General features: G+C 47.8%; 1 protein-coding gene across 11 annotated transcripts in view; it reads left to right on the top strand.

The window, feature by feature from the left end:
- The window catches only part of LOC105476798 (musashi RNA binding protein 2), a 432,533-nt gene that overhangs the window by 260,027 nt on the left and 150,988 nt on the right, over window positions 1-21,518 (top strand). For all 11 annotated transcript variants that reach the window (XR_984257.3, XR_984258.3, XM_011733001.3 and 8 more), the window contains exon 7: window positions 14,288-14,336. Coding sequence is in view for 9 of the 11 variants with exons in the window: in XM_011733001.3 (XP_011731303.1) it covers window positions 14,288-14,336 (49 nt within the window). In the remaining 2 variants the exon portion in view is untranslated. The remainder of the gene's footprint in view (window positions 1-14,287; window positions 14,337-21,518) is intronic.

Genomic DNA, 21,518 nt, shown 5'->3' with positions numbered 1-21,518 from the left:
CTTTTAGTGGAGATGGGGTTTTGCCATGTTGGTCAGGCTGGTCTTGAACTCCTGACCTCAGGTGATCCATCTGCCTTGGCCTCCCAAAGTGCTGGGGTTACAGGCGTGAGCCACTGCACCTGGTCTTATCTGAGTTTTTTTTCTTTATCCTCCAAAATCTTCCTGAAACTCAACAGTACGTACTTATTGGATGCTTATTTTTGTATTAATCCCTCTAGTGGCCATTAGGTAGGGAATGCAGAGCCGTATATGAAATTTCCTGAGGACTAGGGAGAGGGAAGTGATGGGGGAGTGTGGACCACCAATTCACGTATTCATGTGACAAAATAAGATTTCGGAGTTGTGTATGCCAGTGCCAAATACAAGAAACAGATAAGGGATAGATCTTTCTACTGTATGCCTACCTTATTTACACCTACTTTATCCAAATCAACTGAAATGAGGGCATAATTGTTTGTATTACAAACAGATCTGCCATGGGGTTTCTTGAAATAATGAGCCCCCTTGTGGTTTCTTTTTATTATTATTATACATTTTTATTTTAAAATAGTGTAGGACTCACAAGAAGTTATAAAAATAGGACAAAGAGCTCTTGTGAAACCTTCACCCAGCTTCCCACAATGATAGTATCTTCCATAACCACAGTACTTTATTAAAGCCAGGAAACCAGAGTTGGTACCCTATCAGTTTTCATGTGTATTTGTGTGTAATTATTTAAATTTTTACTACCCGGAGATTTGAGTAACCATCACTACAGTCAGGATGTATAATAGAAGTCTTCCATCACCACAAAGAAACTCCTTGTGCTTCTCCTTAATAGTCACACCCTGGCCCCACTCCTGACTCCCGGCAACCACTGATCTGTTCCTCATCACAATAATTTTGTCGTCTAGTATGTAATAGAGCCTTGATACTGACTTTTTCACTTGGTATGACCCCTCTGGTCAGTTGTGCACCAGCTGTGTACCAGCTGTATTCCCTTGTAGGAACGTAGTGGAATGGTTTGTTTGTCCATTCCCCCTGTTTCTAAAAGATGGTTTCTTTGCATACGACTCATTGCACCACAGTACATCAAGCCAGGCACACTCACTCATCCATAATGATTTCACGACTTTGTAGTCATCAATACAAAGTCTGTTATCCCATTATGCAGTCCTCATCCAACAGATATTTCTTGAGCATCTGTGTGTGCCGGGGCTGGGGTGCATTCTGGTAATACATAGGGTAGTCATTTGCCACAGGCCAAATGCTTTCCTGCGTGTTGTATCAATAGTTTCTACTTCCCAAGGCTGGGGTGAAGGTTGACAGTGATCATGTGTTCCTTTTACACACAAGGAAGCTGAGCTGACTTGGAAAGCCATGCCCAAGATCATGCGTAAATGGAAGTGGTGGAGTGGGATTTGAACCCAGGACGTGTGATGGCATGCCACGTTTCTTTTATTCTGTCATTGTGGCTTCGGCCGTACCCACTTAATTGCTTATAGCCAGTTTGCTTCTCTAGAAAATGAGTGGACTGGACTCATACCCTTTTTATCCTCTCTGCCTTGAAGAGTTATGATCCTCTCTGAACAAGAGATAACTTTGCCAAGTGACTGCATCTCTCAGCCTGTTGCTGCACTTGAACTTTGTTCTCAGCAGCATTTTCTTAGCCATTATTTGAAGACAGTTTGGGAATTCAAAAGTAACAAATTAGAATTCCTCTAAAAACAGTCTGTATGTAGTTCAGACCTTCCTTCATTTAACTAATTTTCAACAGGGTCTTTGGGTCAGGACTAGGACTGAGAAACCCATGGGACTCTAGGGATGACTTTAGGGACAAGGGGATTGGGGAGACTGGCTGTCAGGCAGCCCATAGGGGAAGGAGGGACTTACTTGGATGTCATCAAAGCCCCATGAAGAAAGTCTGGGGCTGAGTGGTGCTGAGTGCGCTGATTCGGGTGCCTGATGCTATACAGTTCGCAGAATTCTGCCTTGTGCCAGAATCGCTGGGGATCAGAGGAGGCTGCTATTTCAGGCATCTAAGTGCTACTGCTGCTGAATTCAGGCCTGAGCAGCTCGTCCGAGAGGGCGGGGCAGAGATGCTCCAAGCTTTTGAAGCTCCACGAAGGGTTCAAAGGAGCCTTGGAGAAGGGATTCCTGTACTGGGTGGGAAGTGGAAAGGTGACCTTTGGGTCACTTCTAACTCCTGAGTCTGTGATTCTGAGGCAAATGGAACTTCCTCTCTCCCTCAGTTACCAGTATTCACTCCAAGATCTGGCTGAGTTCATCGGAATCAAAGGCTTGTGCCTTCAAAGGGCTGGTGGAGAGAAAAGGGCCTCGGGCTTGGGAAATCTGCAGCTACCCTGTGACCTCTGGCTTATCCCCCTGCCCCTCCCCTGTTGTGGCCAAGAAAAGTGATGGGCTCTGGGACCCAACAGACCAGAGTCCACCTCCCATCAGAGTGGCAGAAAGAGATGGTGGGGGATGGGGAGGCACCATGGCACAGGGGTGTCAGAGAGCCCAAAGGTCGTTCTAAACACACATTGTTTCATCTGTGCTCTGCAACCAACTCTGCGTGTTGGTCAGACAAAAGAGCTTTAATAAATATTAGTTTAATGAATAAATGTGTCACCTTGGTAGAGCTCTCGCTCTCCCTCTCCCTCGTTCTTCTTTTTTCATCAGCCAGCCTTAAAGAGAGCAGGGTGGAAGATGTCTGAAGCCCTGTCCTGGAAGCTGATGTACTCAGAAGTCCCTCTCCTGGGGGCCCCGGCCTTTATGAAATGTAGACAAGCCCTTCATCCCATTATCAAGCCTTGTTATTTACCCTCCCTGTTTTTCAGACAGAAAGAAGGTACAGATGGCCCATGGGATTAAAATTGGGATTGGAACCGAGATTCTCCAAGCCTACAAAACTCCTTTCTCCTCTTCCCCTCCCCTCCCCAGGCGTATGGCTGCAGCTACGCTTGTCACCATCCGAGATTGCATTGGCCACAGGAGATGTGGATGATTTTTCCATTTGTCCTGATGTTTATTTCATGCCCATCAATATCAGCCCGTATTAGGACAGATGAGGTGGTTATTTACAGGCTGTGCATTTTCACACTTGGTAATTATAAACCCTTCCCCTGTTCGGTCAGAGTCGTGGAGATCCATTTTGGCAATTAGCAGTTTAGTATTTGTTTAATGGGAATGTGAGAGAGTGTTCCGGCACATCAGTGCTCCCCTAATGATTTGCCTCTCTCCTCTGGAGCTGGCAGGCTTGGGCCTTTTTCACGGTAGGTGAGGCCTGATGGCGAGAGGTTGGAGAGGGGGAGAAGGGAGTGTCCAGCAGTTCAGCAGCCTGCCTGCCGATCCCCTCCCCCAGCACACTAGCATGCGTGCACGCACGCACTCACAACCAGTGCTGAACATGGGCCTGGATTTCCAGAGCACAGCAGCCGCCACTTGAAGGAGCCTCACACGAGAGGCCGTTAGGCCAGATGCCATTTCCATGTGACAGCTGTCAAGCCTGCCGGATCCAACTGCTGTTCCTCAAACAGCTCTGTCTCTCGGTGTCTCTCTCCCCTTCCCTCATCGACTCCTCTCTACACCCCATCTCAGATATCCCCAGTAAGAGCCTGCTGCCCCACCCTCCAGGGTGGTGCTCGGGCCCACAGCTTTGCAAGCTCAGCCAGAATGAAGCTGCCAACCAGTCCTGCCTCTCACCAGGAGACTCTGCCTTCCCTGGCTTAGTGTTGAGATAGGGCCTCCTGGGACTGCTCCCCCAAGGGCACACTGGTTCTGCTAATGGCCTTCCCTTGGCATAGTCCATTCACAATAAGAAAACTCACAGCATTGGGTGTGGCTCCCGACTTAACTGCGTGGAGCATGTACGGGTGTGTGCATGGGGGTGAGGGGTTGCCAGGATGGGGCAGTGAATTGGGCCAGTGTCTGTTATGATGAGCGTTTTCTGTGTGGTAGGCACTCACTGGCTACCACATGAGCCTTCCTAACAACTCCAGGAAGCAAGACACACTGAGTATCCTTAGCATCACTGCACGGGGGGGATGCGCATGGCTGAGCCTGGACTGCGTTCCAGAGCCCTCTGGCACTTCCAGCTCTGCTGGAGGCTTGCTCCACAACTGTGGAGGAGCCCAGTGATCTCAAGCTTTTGGAATTCACTTATCTAAAAGGAAGAGACCCCAATAGCCTCCCCTTTCCTTTACCTTTCCAATCATTCCTCCTCTCCTGAGCCTACTGGGGCAATATACCTCCATTTCCTTGAGGTTACCTAATCACCTCTCTTCACTTTTTGGTAGGATTTTAAAGCAGTGTTTGTTGTTCATCCAGCAGACAGAGGTACTGTGCAAAGCTCTTAGGGATTCAAAAAACAGAACACAGGTAAGGGAGAACAGAAGACTTAGGGACACATCTGATTTTAACTACTGGCTCCACCATTTACCACCTGTGTGATCCTAGGCAAGTCACTTACTGTCAGTGAACCACAATTTCCTCACTTATAAAATGGGTGTATGATGCCACGTGTGCTGGCACATGCCTGTAATCCCAAGCTACTCAGGAGGCTGAGTCGGGAGGATTGCTGGAGCCCAGGAGTTTGAGACCAGCCTGGGAAAACAAATCGAGACCCCATCCCTACAAAAAAAAATAAAAATTTTTAAATTTTAAAAAGAGAAAAAAAATGGGTGCATGAAATGGGTATGATAAGATCTACCTCAAAGCTGTTACAGTAATTAAATGAGCTTTGCAAATTGCCTATTACACTCCAGTAAATGGTAGTTATTATAACAATCATTATTTCAGGAGGATAGACATTTTGTAACTTAGAGTCTGATACAGACTTGTGGAATCAAAATCTCTGAGCGGGAGGCTTTGCCTTAGGTAGATAAAATGTCTACATCTCCTGGATTGAATTGTCTGAAGACCCCACATCTTTCAGTTCTCATGGGCAGGTGTCCCTTCGTTGAATTCATAACTGCTATTTGATAAACATTGTGGGTTTTTTCTTGTAAGCTAAATGGGAAAATAGAATGATCCCACAAGAATCAAAGAAGTAAGTGTAGGAAAAAATTAAGGGCTGATAAAGGTCTTGCTAATGAGGACAGAATATTCTGGCCATTGTAAGGTGTGGGAGCCTTCTGTGAAGAGTTCAAGAAATGTTCCTAATGCCACTGAACTGTAGACCCCAAAAATGGTCAAAATGATAAATTTTATTTTATATATTTTTTGCCACAATTAAGAACAGTTTAGGAGATACTTTATTTTATTTTTGAGACAGTCTTGCTCTGTTGCCCAGGCTGGAGTACAGTACCATGATCTCAGCTCACTGCAACCTCCGCCTCCTGGATTCAAGCAATTCTCCTGCCTCTGCCTCCAGAGTAGCTGGGATTGCAGTCATGCACCATGACACCCAACTAATTTTTTTTTTTTTTTTGTATTTTTAGTAGAGATGGATTTCACCATGTTAGCCAGGCTGGTCTCGAACTCCTGACCTCAAGTGATCTGCCCACCTCGGCCTCCCAAAGTGCTGGAATTACAGGCATGAGCCACTGCACCCAGCCCTAGTTGAGGAGAAATGTTGTGGACTTTTTCTGTTGTTAGTAAAGGCCTGGGTTCAAATTAAAATAAACAGGCTTTCAGATGGATGCAAACTAGCATTTTTTGACATTTGGAATGAAGGGAATACGTGCCTGGCAGCAGCAGCTGGGATAGAAACTCCAAGCGTGCCTCCATCCCTGCAGTCTTCCAGGGGTAAACACACAGGGACAGAAAGGCTGGCTGTAGAAAGGGGAGGCCGAGAACCTGAGATGGGCAGGAAGGCAGCAGCTGGCAGGCTGAGGCTTAGACTCAAAAGCCCAGCATCTGAGCCCCAGGCCCGGCCCCGCCAGCTCTAGGACAAACCAGTAGGAAAACTGAGTCTTAGAGAATTTATAATACTCCCGTGGAGTTATTGTGACCACCAAAGTAATAATCATACCTGTGAAAATATTGGTGGTGATGGGAAAAAAAAATGGTTTTGTTAGGTTTTCTTAAAGCCCTCTGTTCAGTTTTTGTCCTTCTGAGCGACTTCTAGTATAGAACTTTGGCTTTCTTGTACCAAGACTGAGTTAAGCTTAAGGACAGCCCTAAGAAAGTAGGATGAGGCAAGGAGTGCCTGCTCCCGACCTCTGGCAGGGGATGAACGTCTCATCTTTAAGCAGCAGAAGACCCATTAATACTCATTTACTTAGAGCCTGTCTACACACACACATGCCATGTTAAGGCTCAACTCAGCTCTGTTTAGCCATTTAGAACGGTGGGTCTCGGCCTTGGCTGCACCCTGGATCACTGGGGAGCTTTTAAAAATCCTCTTTTGGGCTGCCCACTCCAGAGTACTGATTTAATAGGTTGGGGTGTGGCCTTGGTGAGCAGTCATGGCTGAAAACCACTGATGTTGATTTCAGTATAAACCAATGGGATTTTCCAGTCTGCTCCTTCTTCTCCATCCTTCCTCTTTGGAGAACAGTTAAAGATAGACCAACCCCACCCTTTGCAAGGCCAGAGCATATGGAAAAGTCCTATTTCAATAAACTACACGTTATTCCTGAGCTTTACGGAAGGAACCGATTTGGGTTTTGCCCAAGCTGGCAGGGAGAGAGGTGGAGACAGTGCCTTCCCATGTTCTGCGTAATCCTGGACCCAGGCGGCGACTGTCTCCACCACGGGCCCCAGGCACCTGTGGCCTGGGCAGTCCTGCCACCTCAGCCGAGTCTCACTCTTGTAGCTTTAGCTCCTTGAGTTTACAGAGCATAAATAAGGCCTGTTAAGCCTGACACACTATAGTATCATGGTATTGCATTTGAGGGTGTTTATTTAGACTAACACTTGGAGCGTTTGAGTGGGAGCAGGAAGAGAAATTCAAGGGCATTTGTTCTGGGGGAGTTTGGAGAGCTGGGTTTCTTCTTGCATTTGACCAGATAATTTAAGAATCATTTGAAGTGCCGTTTCCTGCTTTGTTCTTGATATGTGTGGCGTGTGGGTGTGTATATTTATATCCCCAGAGGAGTAGGACATTTCTCAGGGCGTGCATCGGCCACAGCAAAGCTCTGGAGTAGCCTCACAGCACAGAGAGTTTACAGAAGCCCAGTGGCCAAGTCGGGGCTTCCAGAGCATCGTCCCAGCTGCCTTTGGAGTCCATGTTCGCATTCCAGGCAGAGTCTTTATGCATGGATCTTAGGAGCCGTCTCATAGAATTTCCTCCTTTCACAGAAGAAAAACTGAGGATAGAGGAGGGAGGGGACTGGTCCTCAGTGAGATCCTGGTGGGGCTGGGATTAGAACCCGGACTCCTTCCATGCTTGGTGCGGGCACTCCCCACCACACCCAGCTGTCTCCCAGCATCTGCTGAGTTACATACGAGCAACGCTTTTCTCTTTAGCTGTCTCCTGGGAACAAGTTTTTTGTGTCCTCAGATCAGTTCAGCTTCACTCACCTACTATGTACTTGGGGAGCCAAAACTGTAAAACCTTTGGCAGAAGAGGCAGTGGTCCAGGGGACATACTGTAGGGTCCCACCCGTTAGCCAGCTAACTGGACAATAGCATTTTTGACCTCCCTCTGTGCATCATTGCATTGTGTCTTTGTTTTTTTTGAGATGGAGTCTCTGTCATTTGGGCTGGAGTGCAATGGAGTGATCCCAGTTCACTGCAACTTCCACCTCCCAGGTTCAAGCAATTCTCCTGCCTCAGCCTCCTGAGTAGCTGGGATTATAGGCGCACATCACCATGCCCAGCTAATTTTTTGTACTTTTAGTAGAGACGGAGTTTCACTATGTTGGCCAGGCTGGTCTCGAACTCCTGACCTCAAGTGACCTGCCTGCCTCAGCCTCCCAAAGTGTTGGGATTACAGGTGTGAGCCACCACGCCCAGCCTGCATTGTGTCTTTAAAGGTTTCCTATTCAGCCAACACGTGAGCTGGGCTGTCTCAAGTCTAACCCCTGGATGTGGTCAACACCATCTGGCTACTTCTAAAATCACCCAGCAAGAATGCCTGGCTCACAATAAATCTTTTGACTCATTAGAAAGAGAGTTCACTCATTCATTAAATGAATTAGGATTAGAGAGGCATCACCCACTGACTTGAGTGGTAATTATTGCTGATTTTCGTGGTGCTCATTTAGTGAGGAACAAGTTGCCAATTTCTCTTGGCGCTTCTAGGATCTCTGTCTCCAACCTTGCTGATGGGGTGAGATTTAGAAGAGGTCCCTCCACACCTTAATACCTGTGCTCCTTGTGGAATGTTCCATGAAGAGCGTGCTCCATGTGGAATGTGGAACCTGATAGTTTAATTCTCTGCCACATTCAGCACTTTCCCTTCTTCTGCCCCTTTTCTTTGCTTTGCTTACTTTCTGGTATTATTTTAGACTGTCTGTCTTCTGATTGTAAGCTTTCTTTGTTGTTTTGGGGGCATTTTTTAGAATGAGGACCATGTATGAGTTAGCTATGGCCACAAGAATGCTGTGTAACTAACCACAAAACTTCAGGGGCAGACAGTAACTGTTTATCTCACGTGTTTGGAGTACACTTGGAGTGGTTCTGCTGATCTTGGCTGGTCTCACTTGCATGCTTTGAGGGTGACTGGCTGTCCACCTATCTAGGCTGGCCTCAGCACAGGGGAGTTGGCCCTGCTCCTTGTGCCACCCATTCTTCATCAGGCTAGCCTGGGCATGCCCTTGTCATGGTGATGGCAGAGGTGCAAGAGAGAACAAGCAGGAACTTGCAAATCCTCTTAAGGCTAGGCCCAAAACAGGCATACTCTTCCCCCCACTGCATTTTATTAGCCCTAACAAATTAAGCCCAGATTCAAGGGATGGAAGTAAACTCCACCTCTTTGGGAGAAGGACAGCAAACTCACTGAGGATAGGGTGTGAGATCATTCATATCGTCAGTCCACCATAGACCTGTGTGAGTTGTCTTTTATTTGTACTTTGGCTGATGGTTTGCAAATAGTGAATGCCTCATACATGTATGTTGCATAAAAGTAAATAAAGTTACCATCTGCTAAGTTTTCTATTCAAGATTGGATTGGCTGCGCGATCTAGACATGAGTTTATCTGTTAGGTAGATCTCGACATGAGTTTATCTGTGAATAAGAGTTTATCTGTTAGAAGGAAAGTTTGTGTCATCCTAGTAGAATCTGGACTTTTCTTGCATTGGGTGCAGGGCAATTTGGTTGTCCCTCTTCTTATCATCTTTTCCATCGTGGGATCTAACCGTCATCATTTTTAGGATTTTAGAATATAAACGTCTGAGAGAAGGGGAACAAAGAGAGGGAGAACTTTCCACACTGAAGTGGATCAATTGCTCCTAGATGGGAAATTTTGTTTCATGTATTGACCACTGAGTGTATGTTAAAGAGGAAGAAGCAACCTCTGCCCGGTGTCTTTAACCTTTGCTCTTGCTTCTTACCCTTAGAGTAGCTCATGGAAAGAGGGGTCTCTGGGCCGGCAGCTGCATCAGCATCACCTGGGAACTTGTTAGAAATGCAAATACTACTGAATCAGTCACTCTGGCTGTGAGACCCCGGGAGATCTGTGGCTTAACAGTCCCTCTGATGATGATTCTGATGTGGATGATGTTTGAGAATCCCTGCCCCAACTCCAGCAGCCATAGAAACTAACAGATTAGGTCCCCTTTGTTGACTCTCACACACTTCTGAGGATATTACAGCATAGTCTGAACCGTGCAGTAGTCAGAAGTGTGTTCAGTACCTTCTGGTGTCAGGACAAAGACAGAGGCATCCCATTCCCCACCAGCTCACCTAAATGTTACTTTACTTTGCTTTCTATTTTTTTGGCAGGGGCCGGGGTGGGGAGTTGTTTTTTGAGACAGGGTCTCACTCTAGCTCAGGCTAGAGTTCAGTCATGGTTCACTACAGCCTCAATCTCCCAGGCTCAAGCGATCTTACCACCTTAGCCATCTGAGTAGCTGGGACCACTGGTGTGCGCCACAATGCCTGGCTAAGTTTTTAGGTTTTTTTTGTAGAGATGAGGTCTTGCTATATTGCCCAGGCTGGTCTCAAACTCCGGGCCTCAAGCAGTTTTCCCACCTCAGCCTCCTAAAGTGCTGGGATTACTAGACATGATCCACCATATCCAGCCTATTTTGTTCTTTCATTCACAAAGATACATCACTAAAGATGCCAGGGCCATTATCTCAAACCTGCCCCAAGTTATTACAAGGCACATCTCAAGGTTGGAATAAGCTCCTTTTCCCAAAACAGACCGGGATTCTGCCAGGACATGGGACAAATCATGCTGAGGTTCAGATACCTCTTGTCCTTCTCTCTCCCTCGGGGGAGCCACTAGGCCTGCAGGTGCCCATTTTAGGTACAAAGAACTTTGTAAGGCAGGTGAGCGCATTGTCAATGTGAAGTAAGTACCAGTGTTAATCGTAAGGATGAGGGTGGTGTCCCTTGAGGGGGTGTTTCATAAGGGGTTAGAGAAACTCCTGTTCCTGGCTGGGCACGGTGGCTCACGCCTGTAATCCCAGCACTTTGGGAGGCCAGGGTGGGCGGATCACAAGGTCAGGAGTTCGAGACCAGCCTGACCAACATGGTGAAACCTCCTCTCTACTAAAAATACAAAAATTAGCTGGGCATGGTGGCACGTGCCTGTAATCCCAGCTACTTAGGAGGCTGAGGCAGGAGAATCGCTTGAACCCGGGAGGCGGGGGTTGCAGTGAGCCAAAATCACGCCATTGCACTCCAGCCTGGGTGACAGAACGAGACTCTGTCTCAAAAAAAAAAAAAAAAAAAGAAAAAGAAAGAAAAAAGAAAAACTCCTATTCCCAGCTTCCCCTAAGCTTTTGGGCTCTCCTAGCATCTTGAATGAGGCCTGGCCTGTGTGTTCATGTTGATGAGTCTTCATAGCCCCCCTGATCTACCTGGGTTGTGTGTGTGTGTGTGTGTGTGTGTGTGTGTGTGTGTGTGTGTGTGAGAGAGAGAGACAGAGACAGAGACAGAGAGAGAGGGAGACAGAGACAAAGACCGAGACCACGAGAGTTATCAGCTTGCTGGCTCTGGGTTGAATACCAGTTACCTTAACTGTGCCCCTTATTTTCCCTTGACTCACACAAGCCGCTTCTGTTTGATTCACATAGAACCGTGAGAAACAGTCTCGTATGTGAGGCTGTGTTTTTCATTCTATTCAGTCTTTGTATATTCAAATTCTTCTAGTTTCAGCTCTTGCTGTTCTGCCAGATTTCCATCGCATTGATGGCTTCTCTGAATTAATAAGTGTTTTGCAATTGCTGAAAAGTTTTCTACCCCCAAGCACTGGGACTTATCCATATTGATTTTTTTTTCCCTTTCTCTTTCCTCTCTAGCTCCTTCTTAGACGTTGTATTTTGTAACGTGTTAATAGAATTTTTCGTTCGCCCTGACACTTTATCTATTCAGGAGGTCTTTGCGAGCCCCATTGTACAGCGGGACTACAGAGGAAAGAGCTCTATTCTTTACAACAATGGTTGCCCTAAAAACATATACAGATCCTCCCCCACGCTCACCAGGGTGGAGCGAATGTTGAGAGGGCAGTATTAGAAAACGTCCAAACTTAGGAAGGAAAAGGGGAGCCAATTATGCACTGTTGAAAGGAGGTTTTGAAAATACATTAAAAAAAAAAAAAATCCCAAACATTTATTTCCTAAGGGACTCCGAGTCCCAGTACCAAAACGTGGCCAGCACAGAAGGGTGGCTGTTTTCCTTACTGTTAGGCATTTTCAGTTCAAAATAAGGATTTGGCAAACGTCTTGGAAAATATGGAGATGGGTGCAAAACAGATGTCACATTTACCTGCGTGATACCCGGCAGGCCTCACCCCCCACCCACCCACACCCCAGGCGTTCGCATTCCTATCGAGTCCCAGGGTCTGAGTCTGAGATACCATATGCTCGAGTGTGACTGCTCTGTGTACAAACACACCAGTTGATCTTATGGTGATTTTGCGTGTGTGGTGCATGGGAGGCGGAACGGCTGTTGTGTATGTGGCCCCAGCAGGTACCTGTGGGGGGCTCTTGAAGCCCGCCCAAAAGGAGTTTGTCCTGCCTTGGATGGGCATGGGGACAGGGTGGTGAAGGAACACCTGTTTTAAGGGATCTCCAAACTAGCCTTGCCCACTCCCACCATCCTGGTGCCTGGGAGAGAGAGGGCAGCTCCCTGCTGGAGGAGCCACCATGCCAGGCCATATGCCTCCCAGTAACTGACTTCAGAAATGGGGAGCAGAAGGGGAAGGCCCCGGGAGCCTGTTTGTTCAGGCTTGGTTGCCTAGCAACAAAAGGGGGCCCTGACTTGAGAAGAGATTTTTAAGCCAGGCCATTCCCTTTGAGGTTTATGACCGGCTTGCCTACCCCCATCTTCCATTCTTACCTTGACTTTGCTCTTCCCCCTATTATATTTGATCGCATCTAGAAAAATACATTTGATTTGTCTGCAGGCACCATTTTAAACCTCGGTTTATTGCTTTGCCCAGTGTCTTCCCCTCCATTGGAGATTGTAGTCTGGGAGGAGTGAGGCATGAATAGCCCACGACTGCTTTTCTCAAAGGGATTAGCGCCGGCCCCCAAGCTCATTTGTGAGCCTTTGAGTGCACATCAACGGTGCTCGGTCCTTCTCAGCCACAGGCACACAGTGAAATTGCTCTGAGGACAGGGCCTCCCCGTTAACAGTTTTACCCACCCACAGCCACACGGGTTGGGTTGTGTTTTTACCGTCAACCTTGAGCACAGAGTGAATGAAGAGAGTAGGCTGCACGCTGGTCAGACCAGGTGCCCTCCCCCGGTGAGCAGCTGAAGGGTGAGGACAAACGCCTGTGCTAAAGATGTGTACTCTGTGGGATAAAGGAGTGGGTCATAAATACTCATAAAAGGAGTGTATTCCAGAGCGGAATCTGGTTCATTCAGTGTGAGTTCCTTGAGCTCTCTGTGGGAGTTAAGTGTGGACCCTGAAATCTTATTGTCAGAAATATCCAGAAGGGGTTACAGGATGCGTGGGAGGGGTCTGGAAGGGATTAGCAAGAGAGACAGAGGATGCCTTTGGTATTTTATTATGTTCTTCTCTTTGATGTTTTTAAAAAGGTCCTAGCATCAATATATTTGTTTGCTGGTACTGCCATAATAAAGTAACGCAGATTGAAGGGCTAAAACGACAGAAATGTACTTTTTCACAGTTCTGGAGGCTAGAAGTTCAAGATCAAGGTGTGGCGGGGTTGCTTTCTTCTGAGGCCACTCTCCTTGGCTCGCAGATGGCCCGTCTTCTCCCTGTGTCAGCACATGGTCTTCCCTGTTTGTGTTTGTGTCCTAATCCCTTCTGATAAGGACATCAGTCATATTGGATCAGGGACCACCCTAATGATCTCATTTTAAATTAATTACTTCTTTGAAGAACCTCTCTCCAAATACAGTCACATTTTGAGGTGATAGGGATTAGAACTTCAACTCTGAATTTTGGGAGACAGTTGAGCCCATAACAATCAGGATGTTCAAGCTTCATTGTGTATCACTAAAAACAATTCATATATCCATTAGACGGGCAATAATTAAGAAAGCTATGGCTTCTTACGCTGGGAAATATGCATCGGTCAAGATAGTATACATGATATACTAACCTGGGAATTGTTTGCCATGTTGTAATGTCGCGGGTTAACAAAAGGAAAAATTCTATATACTATATGATTTAAACTATATTGAAATAGGTGTAGTTTTTTCTTTCTTAAAAAAAAAAAAAAAAACAACAACTCTAGGCCCAGAGCAGTGGCTCACACCTCTAATCTCAGTGCTTTGAGAGGCTGTGGCAGGAGGATCACTTGAGCCCAGGAGTTCAAGACCAGCCTGAGCAACACGGTGGGACCCTGTCTCTAAAAATAAATAAATAAATAATTACAATAAAAATAATAAAAATAAAAATAGCTGGGCATGTTGTAGTTCCAGCTGCTCAGGAGGCTGAGGCAGGAGGATCACTTGAGCTCAGGTGGTCAAGGCTACAGTGAGCCATGATGGTGCCACTGCACTCTAGCCTGGGTGACAGAGTGAGACCCTGTCTCCAAAAATAAAAAGCAGACCCTGAAGGGAACTATATAAGATATTAACTGTAATTGTGTGGGGTGGAAAGGCCACTAATTTTTTTTTTCTTTCTACTTTTTTGCATTTTCAGATATTTTTTGATAAGCAACTATTACTTCTATAATGGAAACTACCCCCTCACCCCTCCCCCATGCATATAATGTTTTGTGTACTTTCTTAAAATTCCTAAAGCAACCTTTATTCTATATTTGTTTTGCAGGTGGAAGATGCAATGCTGATGTTTGATAAAACTACTAACAGGCACAGAGGTAAGATTACCCCAGTGTAAGAGGGTTGAGTTCACCCTCTCCTGGCCTCTCTCTCTGTCATCCCCAGTCCCACTGACAAAAGATCCAGTGAGAGTCCGGAGTCAAGCAGGTAGAGGTGACCATCCTTTGAAGATCTTTATTCACAGAGGGTTCCAGTAGCACGAAGAGTTCCAGAACTGGATAGTTGGAAAACCATTTCCTTCTGGCTTGGGAACTCCTGTTTGGTTATGCAGCCATCCCCAGCACACCCATTCAGATATACCTCTCTAATCCCGCCTTTCTTGGTCCCTGGCTAACCTTGGCACTAAGCGATCCAAGGGGAAATTATTCACAGCAGTGACTCAATTGAGTTATCAATTTGCATTGAAGGAGGTTCTTTAGGAGCAGACTGTCAATCTAAAGAGCCAAAAAATCAAAATAAAACTTTGTAGGTTCGTTGGGTATGTAGCGATTACAGCCTTGGGAATGCCCCGTGGGGCCTCTGGAATGTGTAGAGGGCATCTGCACTTAATTGTATTTTTCCCTGTGCTGCTTCTGTCCTGTCCACTTTACAAAAAACGGATCTTGACCTGGAGTCTATGAACCTCTGAAATGACATGCAAAATGTTGTATGTTTATACTTTTCTTGGGTGAAGATCCCTAGGTTTGGACAAATTCTCAAAAGGGTCTCCGGCCCTGCCCTTAGTCTCTTCCTTCCCCAAAAAGAACACATTAAATTTATTGCTTTAAACAGAAAAGTTGGAGGCATCTAGAAAAGTCCTCCCTGGAGGTAGCAGAGTCAAAGGAGGTGATGACTTAGCGTTCTGTTCTCCGGAAGCTCAGGTTTCTGGGGTTCCTATTAACAGGGTGTTAATGAGCAGAGCTTCCTAAGGGGGTGGCAGGAAGTGGTGTGCTGGTGCCCTTGAGGGAGGGAGCCTGCGAGTGAGCAGCATTTCCTTGCCACTTGGATTGCATTTAGATGTTTCCTGTGTTGTTTACATTCCTGCTGTCACCTGTGATTAGAAGCAGTTACCCAGCACTGACTGTATGTCTTTCCTGTTTGGAGAAGGCAGAGTGAGTGAAAGGCAAGAACGAGTGGAGTGGGAATCGTTGCTGGAGGGGCTGGGAGAAGGAGGGGGATATCCTGAGTGCGCCTGGTAATCTGGCTTCGAATGCATCCCTCTACAGCATCCTCAGAATGGGAGAGTTGAGCGTTGGGTGCATAACAGTAGTGTCAAGTGGTATTTATGGAGGGAAGAGATGGCAGGGGGTGGAGGGTGGGGAGCAGTGGAGAAGCAGGGAGAGAAAGGAGGGGCTTGCAGGTGTGGAATGATCGGCTTTGTCCACCGCATTGCTGGGGAGTGAGAGCCCAGAGAGTGAGATGGAGTTGGTGCCCGTGGTGGGTAATTCAGGGTTATCCTCCATCGTCATCCACTTTCTGTCGATCTAGCTTTATGGTTTCCAAGCCCGACTTGCAGATGCATCTCCTAATGTGACCTTCGCAGCAGCCCCTGGAGGGTTGTTGTGACATTGGGAAAAATCACTTAACTTCTTTATGCCTCAGTTTATTCATCTGTAGGATGGGGGTAATCATAGAACCTCCTCACAGGATTGCTTGGAGAGTGTAATGCCAAGCAGCTAGTCAGTTGTGCATAAATCTCACCTCTTATTATTAGCATTATCATCACCTCCATCTGGTTGGCAAAATAACCAAGGCTCAGAGGAGGCAACTGAGAGACCCAGAGCTGAGCAGGGTCTCAGGACTGTTGATTTCAAATTCTGCTTTCTCTGCTGTGTCCAGATGGTATTGCGTTTGTTAAAAGGAGCACTGCTGGCTGTTTATTTTCTGGTGGGTGATGCCCATTTGAATTTGGCACCTGGTGTTCAGTGTTAGAATTCATAATCCTGGGAGATTCCAGAGTTGCCCCCAGGTGCTACTGTTGTCCTTTTAGTTTGCAAATCAATGAAAGTATTTTTTGATCTGCTGTGTGTCAAGCCCTGTGATGGGGGCTCACACTGGTATCGTCTCATTAACTCTCAGAGCTGGGCAGGGAGAGGACTGGTCATGGTAGAGGTGGGTTTGAAACACAGGACTTTGGACTTCTGGGTGGAGGCCCAGAGGATGTGCCAGGAAAAGTTCTCTATTTTTAACCAGATCCCTGTTGCTGTGGGTGAAGCCTCTTCCCTTTTTCCAAAAGGGAGAAAAGAAGGTGCTGGGCCGCAGAGATGATGGGGTGGCGGTTCATCTGGGATGGGCACGGGAAGAGTGTGTTGCCGTTGTGAGGTGGAGGACGGTCTGTTGGAGGGCCCGCTGCCCAGAGTGGCTTTGGGACGTCATTGTTGGCTCTCCAGGAGTCCTGGTGGGCACTGGCAGGAAGGAGCATGGGCAGGGCCTTGGTGCATGCACACTCCTGCCCCCAACCAAGCCAGGACCTCTGCGAGCACCCTCGGACCTGCCAGAGCTGAAGATGCCTGCAGTGGGGGCAGGACCAACTCTAAAATGTGTGGTGCCCAGAACTAGAGGAAAGGCAGGGCCTCCTATTCAAAGATGATTGAGAAGCTGGCCTGAGGGGCTGCAGCCTGTGGAGGGGGAATACATGCCAGGAAACCTCAGCAGGAGAGAGCCGTCATCCCACTGCCCTCCCTCTCATCCAGCGCCCTCCCACTCCGCGTTGCTGTTTCTGTGTGGTTGGGAGCACCGGCCCATACCCATGTCCCACCCCCTCAAGATACCTGAGGAGGCATTTCTCTTTGAACTGGGTGCTAAAGCTGGTGTAATACTTCACTGCATTTAGAACATTTAAGGGAGTGAAAAGAAAATTGTTTTTTAAAAAGAAGAACATATCACAGCAGAGGCACAGATCATGTATGTGGAGGGAGCCAGCCGCACATCTGTGGCCTGATGGAGTGTGCATTTGGAATCAGGTGATAAGCACAAGGAAATAAAATCCTCATGCAGCCACCTTGCCCCAACCTTACCTTCACCTCCTCGGTTCCTGCTGTCCATGATCTTATCAAGAGGAAACTGCTGTAGTGGCAGAAGTTGAGGACATCTCCCTGGCTGGTGCCACCTCCTGCTCTCTTCTTAAAGAGACCCAGACAATCGACCCAGAGTTGTTGTCACAGCACATGCTTGGCACTTGTCCTCAGACTCCTAGCCCAGCCCTGTGGGGCGGCCTCGGGCCTCAACTCATCCTCACCCCAGGAATTTTGACAGCTACCTGTGTGTCCTTGGAGCTGTGTGACATGAGCTGTGTGACAGTTGCTGCTCAGGGATAACCACAGGGAACTGGGCTTAACATCTGATGAGCGTCAGGTGGGCCAGGCTCCCAGGCCCCATTCGGTCTCCACTTGCTGTTAGGAGCCACAGGTCAGAGCAGAATTTGCACTCTTTGCTCCCACCGGTCACCTCCTGTCCCTGCTCCCTGTTGGTCTCTGTTGGGGCAGGGATGCCCTCAGTTCCATCTGCACGGCGGCAGCTTGTATCTCCCATCCACAGGAGCACCAGCCTGGGCCTCACTAGCGCCACGGGAGAGAACCCGGGACCTAGGAGAGAATGAGCCTCCTGCAATGTATGTCTTCCACCCTGCAGGCAGGAAGAGGGTCCCGCGTTCAGTCTGTGACTCCCAGTGGGTGGAACCCTGGAGATGTGGGGGCTCTCACCTTTCTCCTTACAGGCAGGGCTTCCTCCAGCTTCTGCTGCTCCCATGACATTTTTCCTGGGGCACGTTCCCTAACTCTCTGAGCATCTCAGGTTCTTCCTCTAAAAAATAAGAGACTTGGGATTGATGAGCCCCAGGACCTGAAGTATGTTTCTGGCCTTTAGCTTTTTAACTGTGAGAATGTTCAAGATGAATTCCTTTGCTATTTGTGTGAGTACGGAGGGAGCGAGCAGTTGTTGCAGCTTGGGTTCCCTGGGAAGCAACTCTAGGAAGGGATTAGCAAGTGGGAGGCTTATCCAGAAGTGCTGTTGATCAGGAGAGGGCAGAGGCAGAAGCTGACTTGAGATGCCCTTCTGCAATGGGGTGGTCCTTCAGGGGTCGCCAGCTGGGGGTGGGAGTGGCATCCTTGATGCCTGCACGCTGGCCTGTCATCGGGTACAGCTCACCCCGTGAGGCTGATGTGACCTGGGCTTTCCCCGGGGAAATCCTGGAGGGGACTTCCAGCTGGGGACTGTCTTCCAGCAGCACTCCCAGCAGCTGGGAAAGAGGTCCATTCCTGAAGGGGATCTAAGCATCCTGACGCAGCACCCACTGTGATGGTGTGGGGAGTTCTGTTGCTTTCTAAGCAGGCCATGTTAGCAATCTTGATAGAAACAGCCAACACTTTCTGAGCACTTACACACCAAGTGCTTAGCACAGTGCTGGCACCTACCATTGAATCTTGATGACAAACAGCCATAGGTGAACCGAGCTGCCCAGAGTCACACACTGGTCAAAGCAGAGCTTGGACATAAACCCAGCCTGTCTGACCCGGAGCTCAGGCTCTTACACTCTGCAGCATTGAGCAAGGCAACTGGTTAAAGCAGAGGAGTTGGTCATTTTAAGGGTTTAGTATTTCCCCATTTTGTGTCCTTCTCCACACCAGCCTTCTTGCTGGATGACCATGCTCCTCCATTTCCACTTGGAGAAACTAAGGCACGTAAGTTTGAAATATTGGACAGCAGATTCCTGCAGCCAGATAAGGAGCAGAGCTATAGTTAAAACCTGGATGCCAGCCGGTGCCGTGACTCACATCTGTAATCCCAGCACTTTGGGAGGCCGAGGCGGGTGGATCACCTGAGGTCAGGAATTCGAGACCAGCCTGGCCAACATGGTGAAACCCCGTCTCTACTAAAAATACAAAAATTAGCCGGGTGTGGAAGTGGGTGCCTCCTGAAATCCCAGCTACCCAGGAGGCTGAGGCCGGAGAATCACTTGAATCCAGGAGGCGGAGGTTGCAGTGAGCCAAGATTGCGCCATTGCCCTCCAGCCTGGGCAACAAGAGTGAAACTCTGTCTCACGAAAAATAAAACAAAAACCTGGATGCCTCCCTTGGCCCTGTCCCTCACTTCATTTCCTGGCCTTCCATACAATGATCTGTGCCTGCAGGAGAGGAGAATGGTGGCTTTCCAGTTTTCTCAGTCACTTCATTTGCTCTCTGAAAGTTGTTAGAGGTGGTCTGGAAAACACTGGGCTGATCGTCAATGGATTTAATCATTAGGAGGGGGAAGTTTGTTGCTTTATCCTTGTAAAAGTCAGATAAGATCTTGGACTCAAGGCATTAAGTATTGATCCCAAGGTGGGGCTGGAGGGGAGGGACAGGGAGGGCAGAGGCAACAAGGTGCTGTCCTTCCAGTTTGTTCTGTTGTTGGCAGGAGGCTGTAGACAGCCAGCGGGAGGGAGGGGGGAAGGGTGCAGTGGCCAGCTGTCTCTCCAGTGTCCCCACAACCTCAGCCCTGATGGAGAAAGTGGAATGCGGGCATGTTGCTTGCTGAAATAATCTCACACTCACCTCCTTATGGGGGAAGGGAGCGCTCCCCATTGTGAGGGTCACTGTAGAGGAACCTCAGCTGTCCTTCCCTCCAATTTCAGGACCCTGGGTTCCTGAGCCCTGCACAGCTGGGTTCCTCCAGGGAAGATCGGGATGGTTGAGGCCTAGTTGAAAGCAGGTGAGGAGTCTCTGAAGCTAATCCCATAGCCTGGTGAGAGAGTGGTTTCTGGCAGAGGACATCCCTGTGGCCTTCATTACCCAGCAGGCCTGCTTGCCCTGGGACATTGCCAGAGGCAAAGGAACAGGAGACACTGGGAGAGAAATAAAGCTTCGTGTGATGGATGACTCTTCTCCCAGCAGTTAGCAGTTGCTTATTAAATGCAATGCTAATGTCTTTGGAGAGGAGTAACAGCCCTGAGACCCCCTGGAAGCCGGTGGGATGGTTTTGTGCGCCCCAGCGAGCACCATCAGTGTCAGGCCTCTTGGACTGAGAGGGTCCTTTCCCAGAGTGGCTGCGGTTTATCCCAGTTCCTGGGCTGGAAAGGCGCAGTGGTAGGGGATCCAGCCAGAGGGAGGAGCATCCAGGCAGGTGGCCTGAGAGCTTGGGTTCTTCCAGGCGCTTGCTCAGTCTCTGTCCCAAAAAGCAGTTGGCCGAAGTTTAAGGTCTTTGTAATTTGCGTAATCAGTTTATTTATTTAAATGGTGCCAGTAAGATGTAACTTAAGCTGTGATAGAAGATAATGCTTTCCTAAGGAGGAAAAACAGCCCTTAATGTCTTGAATACCTGCCAGACACTCACTTTTGAAATGACCTCTGAAGTCCAGATTGACTCTTTTATGTACGATATATAAAGATGCTTAAGAATTGCACTGTAATTATTTGTTTATTGGTGTCTATTTCTCAAAAAAAAAGGGGGGGCATAGAAAAAGTTTCACAAAGGTATATGTTACATTTTAAAATAATTTAAAGCATTGCTTCACTTGTAGGTGTGGCATGTCAGATATAATGTATGCATGTCCTTCCTAATGAGAGTCTAACATTCTGACTTTATTTACCTAGGGAAGAATGTTGGGACAGTATAAGCTGTAGATGTGACTTTGTAGGATGGAGAAAGAAGTGTGTTTGACAAAAACGATCAGATTCTCTGGCCGGAAAGCGCACAGTCTAAGAGAAGGGTTGTTGGAGGGAGTCGAAAGTATGATAAGGATGTGTAGAATCACAGCTGGTGATGACACTTTCGCTGATGTGACAGGAGAGCAGCCTGCAAAAGATTGGCTCCCACGCTGCCCTCGGTTGGAATCTGGAGCAGGATTTGCTGCTTGTCTTCCCTACTGGAATTTTACCAGTAGTATTTTCCCCACCTCTCAAATCTGCTGTTATCTTTTTACTAATTGCTGATGGTGCTAAGGACCCATCAAACCCTCCCCCAAGTCTGAGATGTGTTAAGGGGTTTATGGGAAGCCTGTAAACCAACAGTTGGTCAGTATTGGTATTGATCCTATTTCTGCACCAGGATTAGAAGCCACTTGACAAGAAAGCGGACAGTCTGTCATAGACCACCATCAACAGCCAGGGTTCCTGGCTGCCCAGAGCTTTCAGTTTAGTCCGTAGTGTGATGTAACATGCCAGCTGGGTTCTCTTATGTAAGTTCAGGGTCCTAGATGGGGTTAGATGAAATCCAGTTCTCTTTCCAGAGTGGACCATTGTCGGGTGGCGGAGGGTGGGGTACGG

This window comes from Macaca nemestrina, chromosome 17, assembly GCF_043159975.1.
Source record: "Macaca nemestrina isolate mMacNem1 chromosome 17, mMacNem.hap1, whole genome shotgun sequence".
Lineage (NCBI taxonomy): Eukaryota > Metazoa > Chordata > Mammalia > Primates > Cercopithecidae > Macaca > Macaca nemestrina.
The sequence above is the reverse complement of the archived record's forward strand: the minus strand, read 5'-3'. Positions and strand labels throughout refer to the sequence as shown.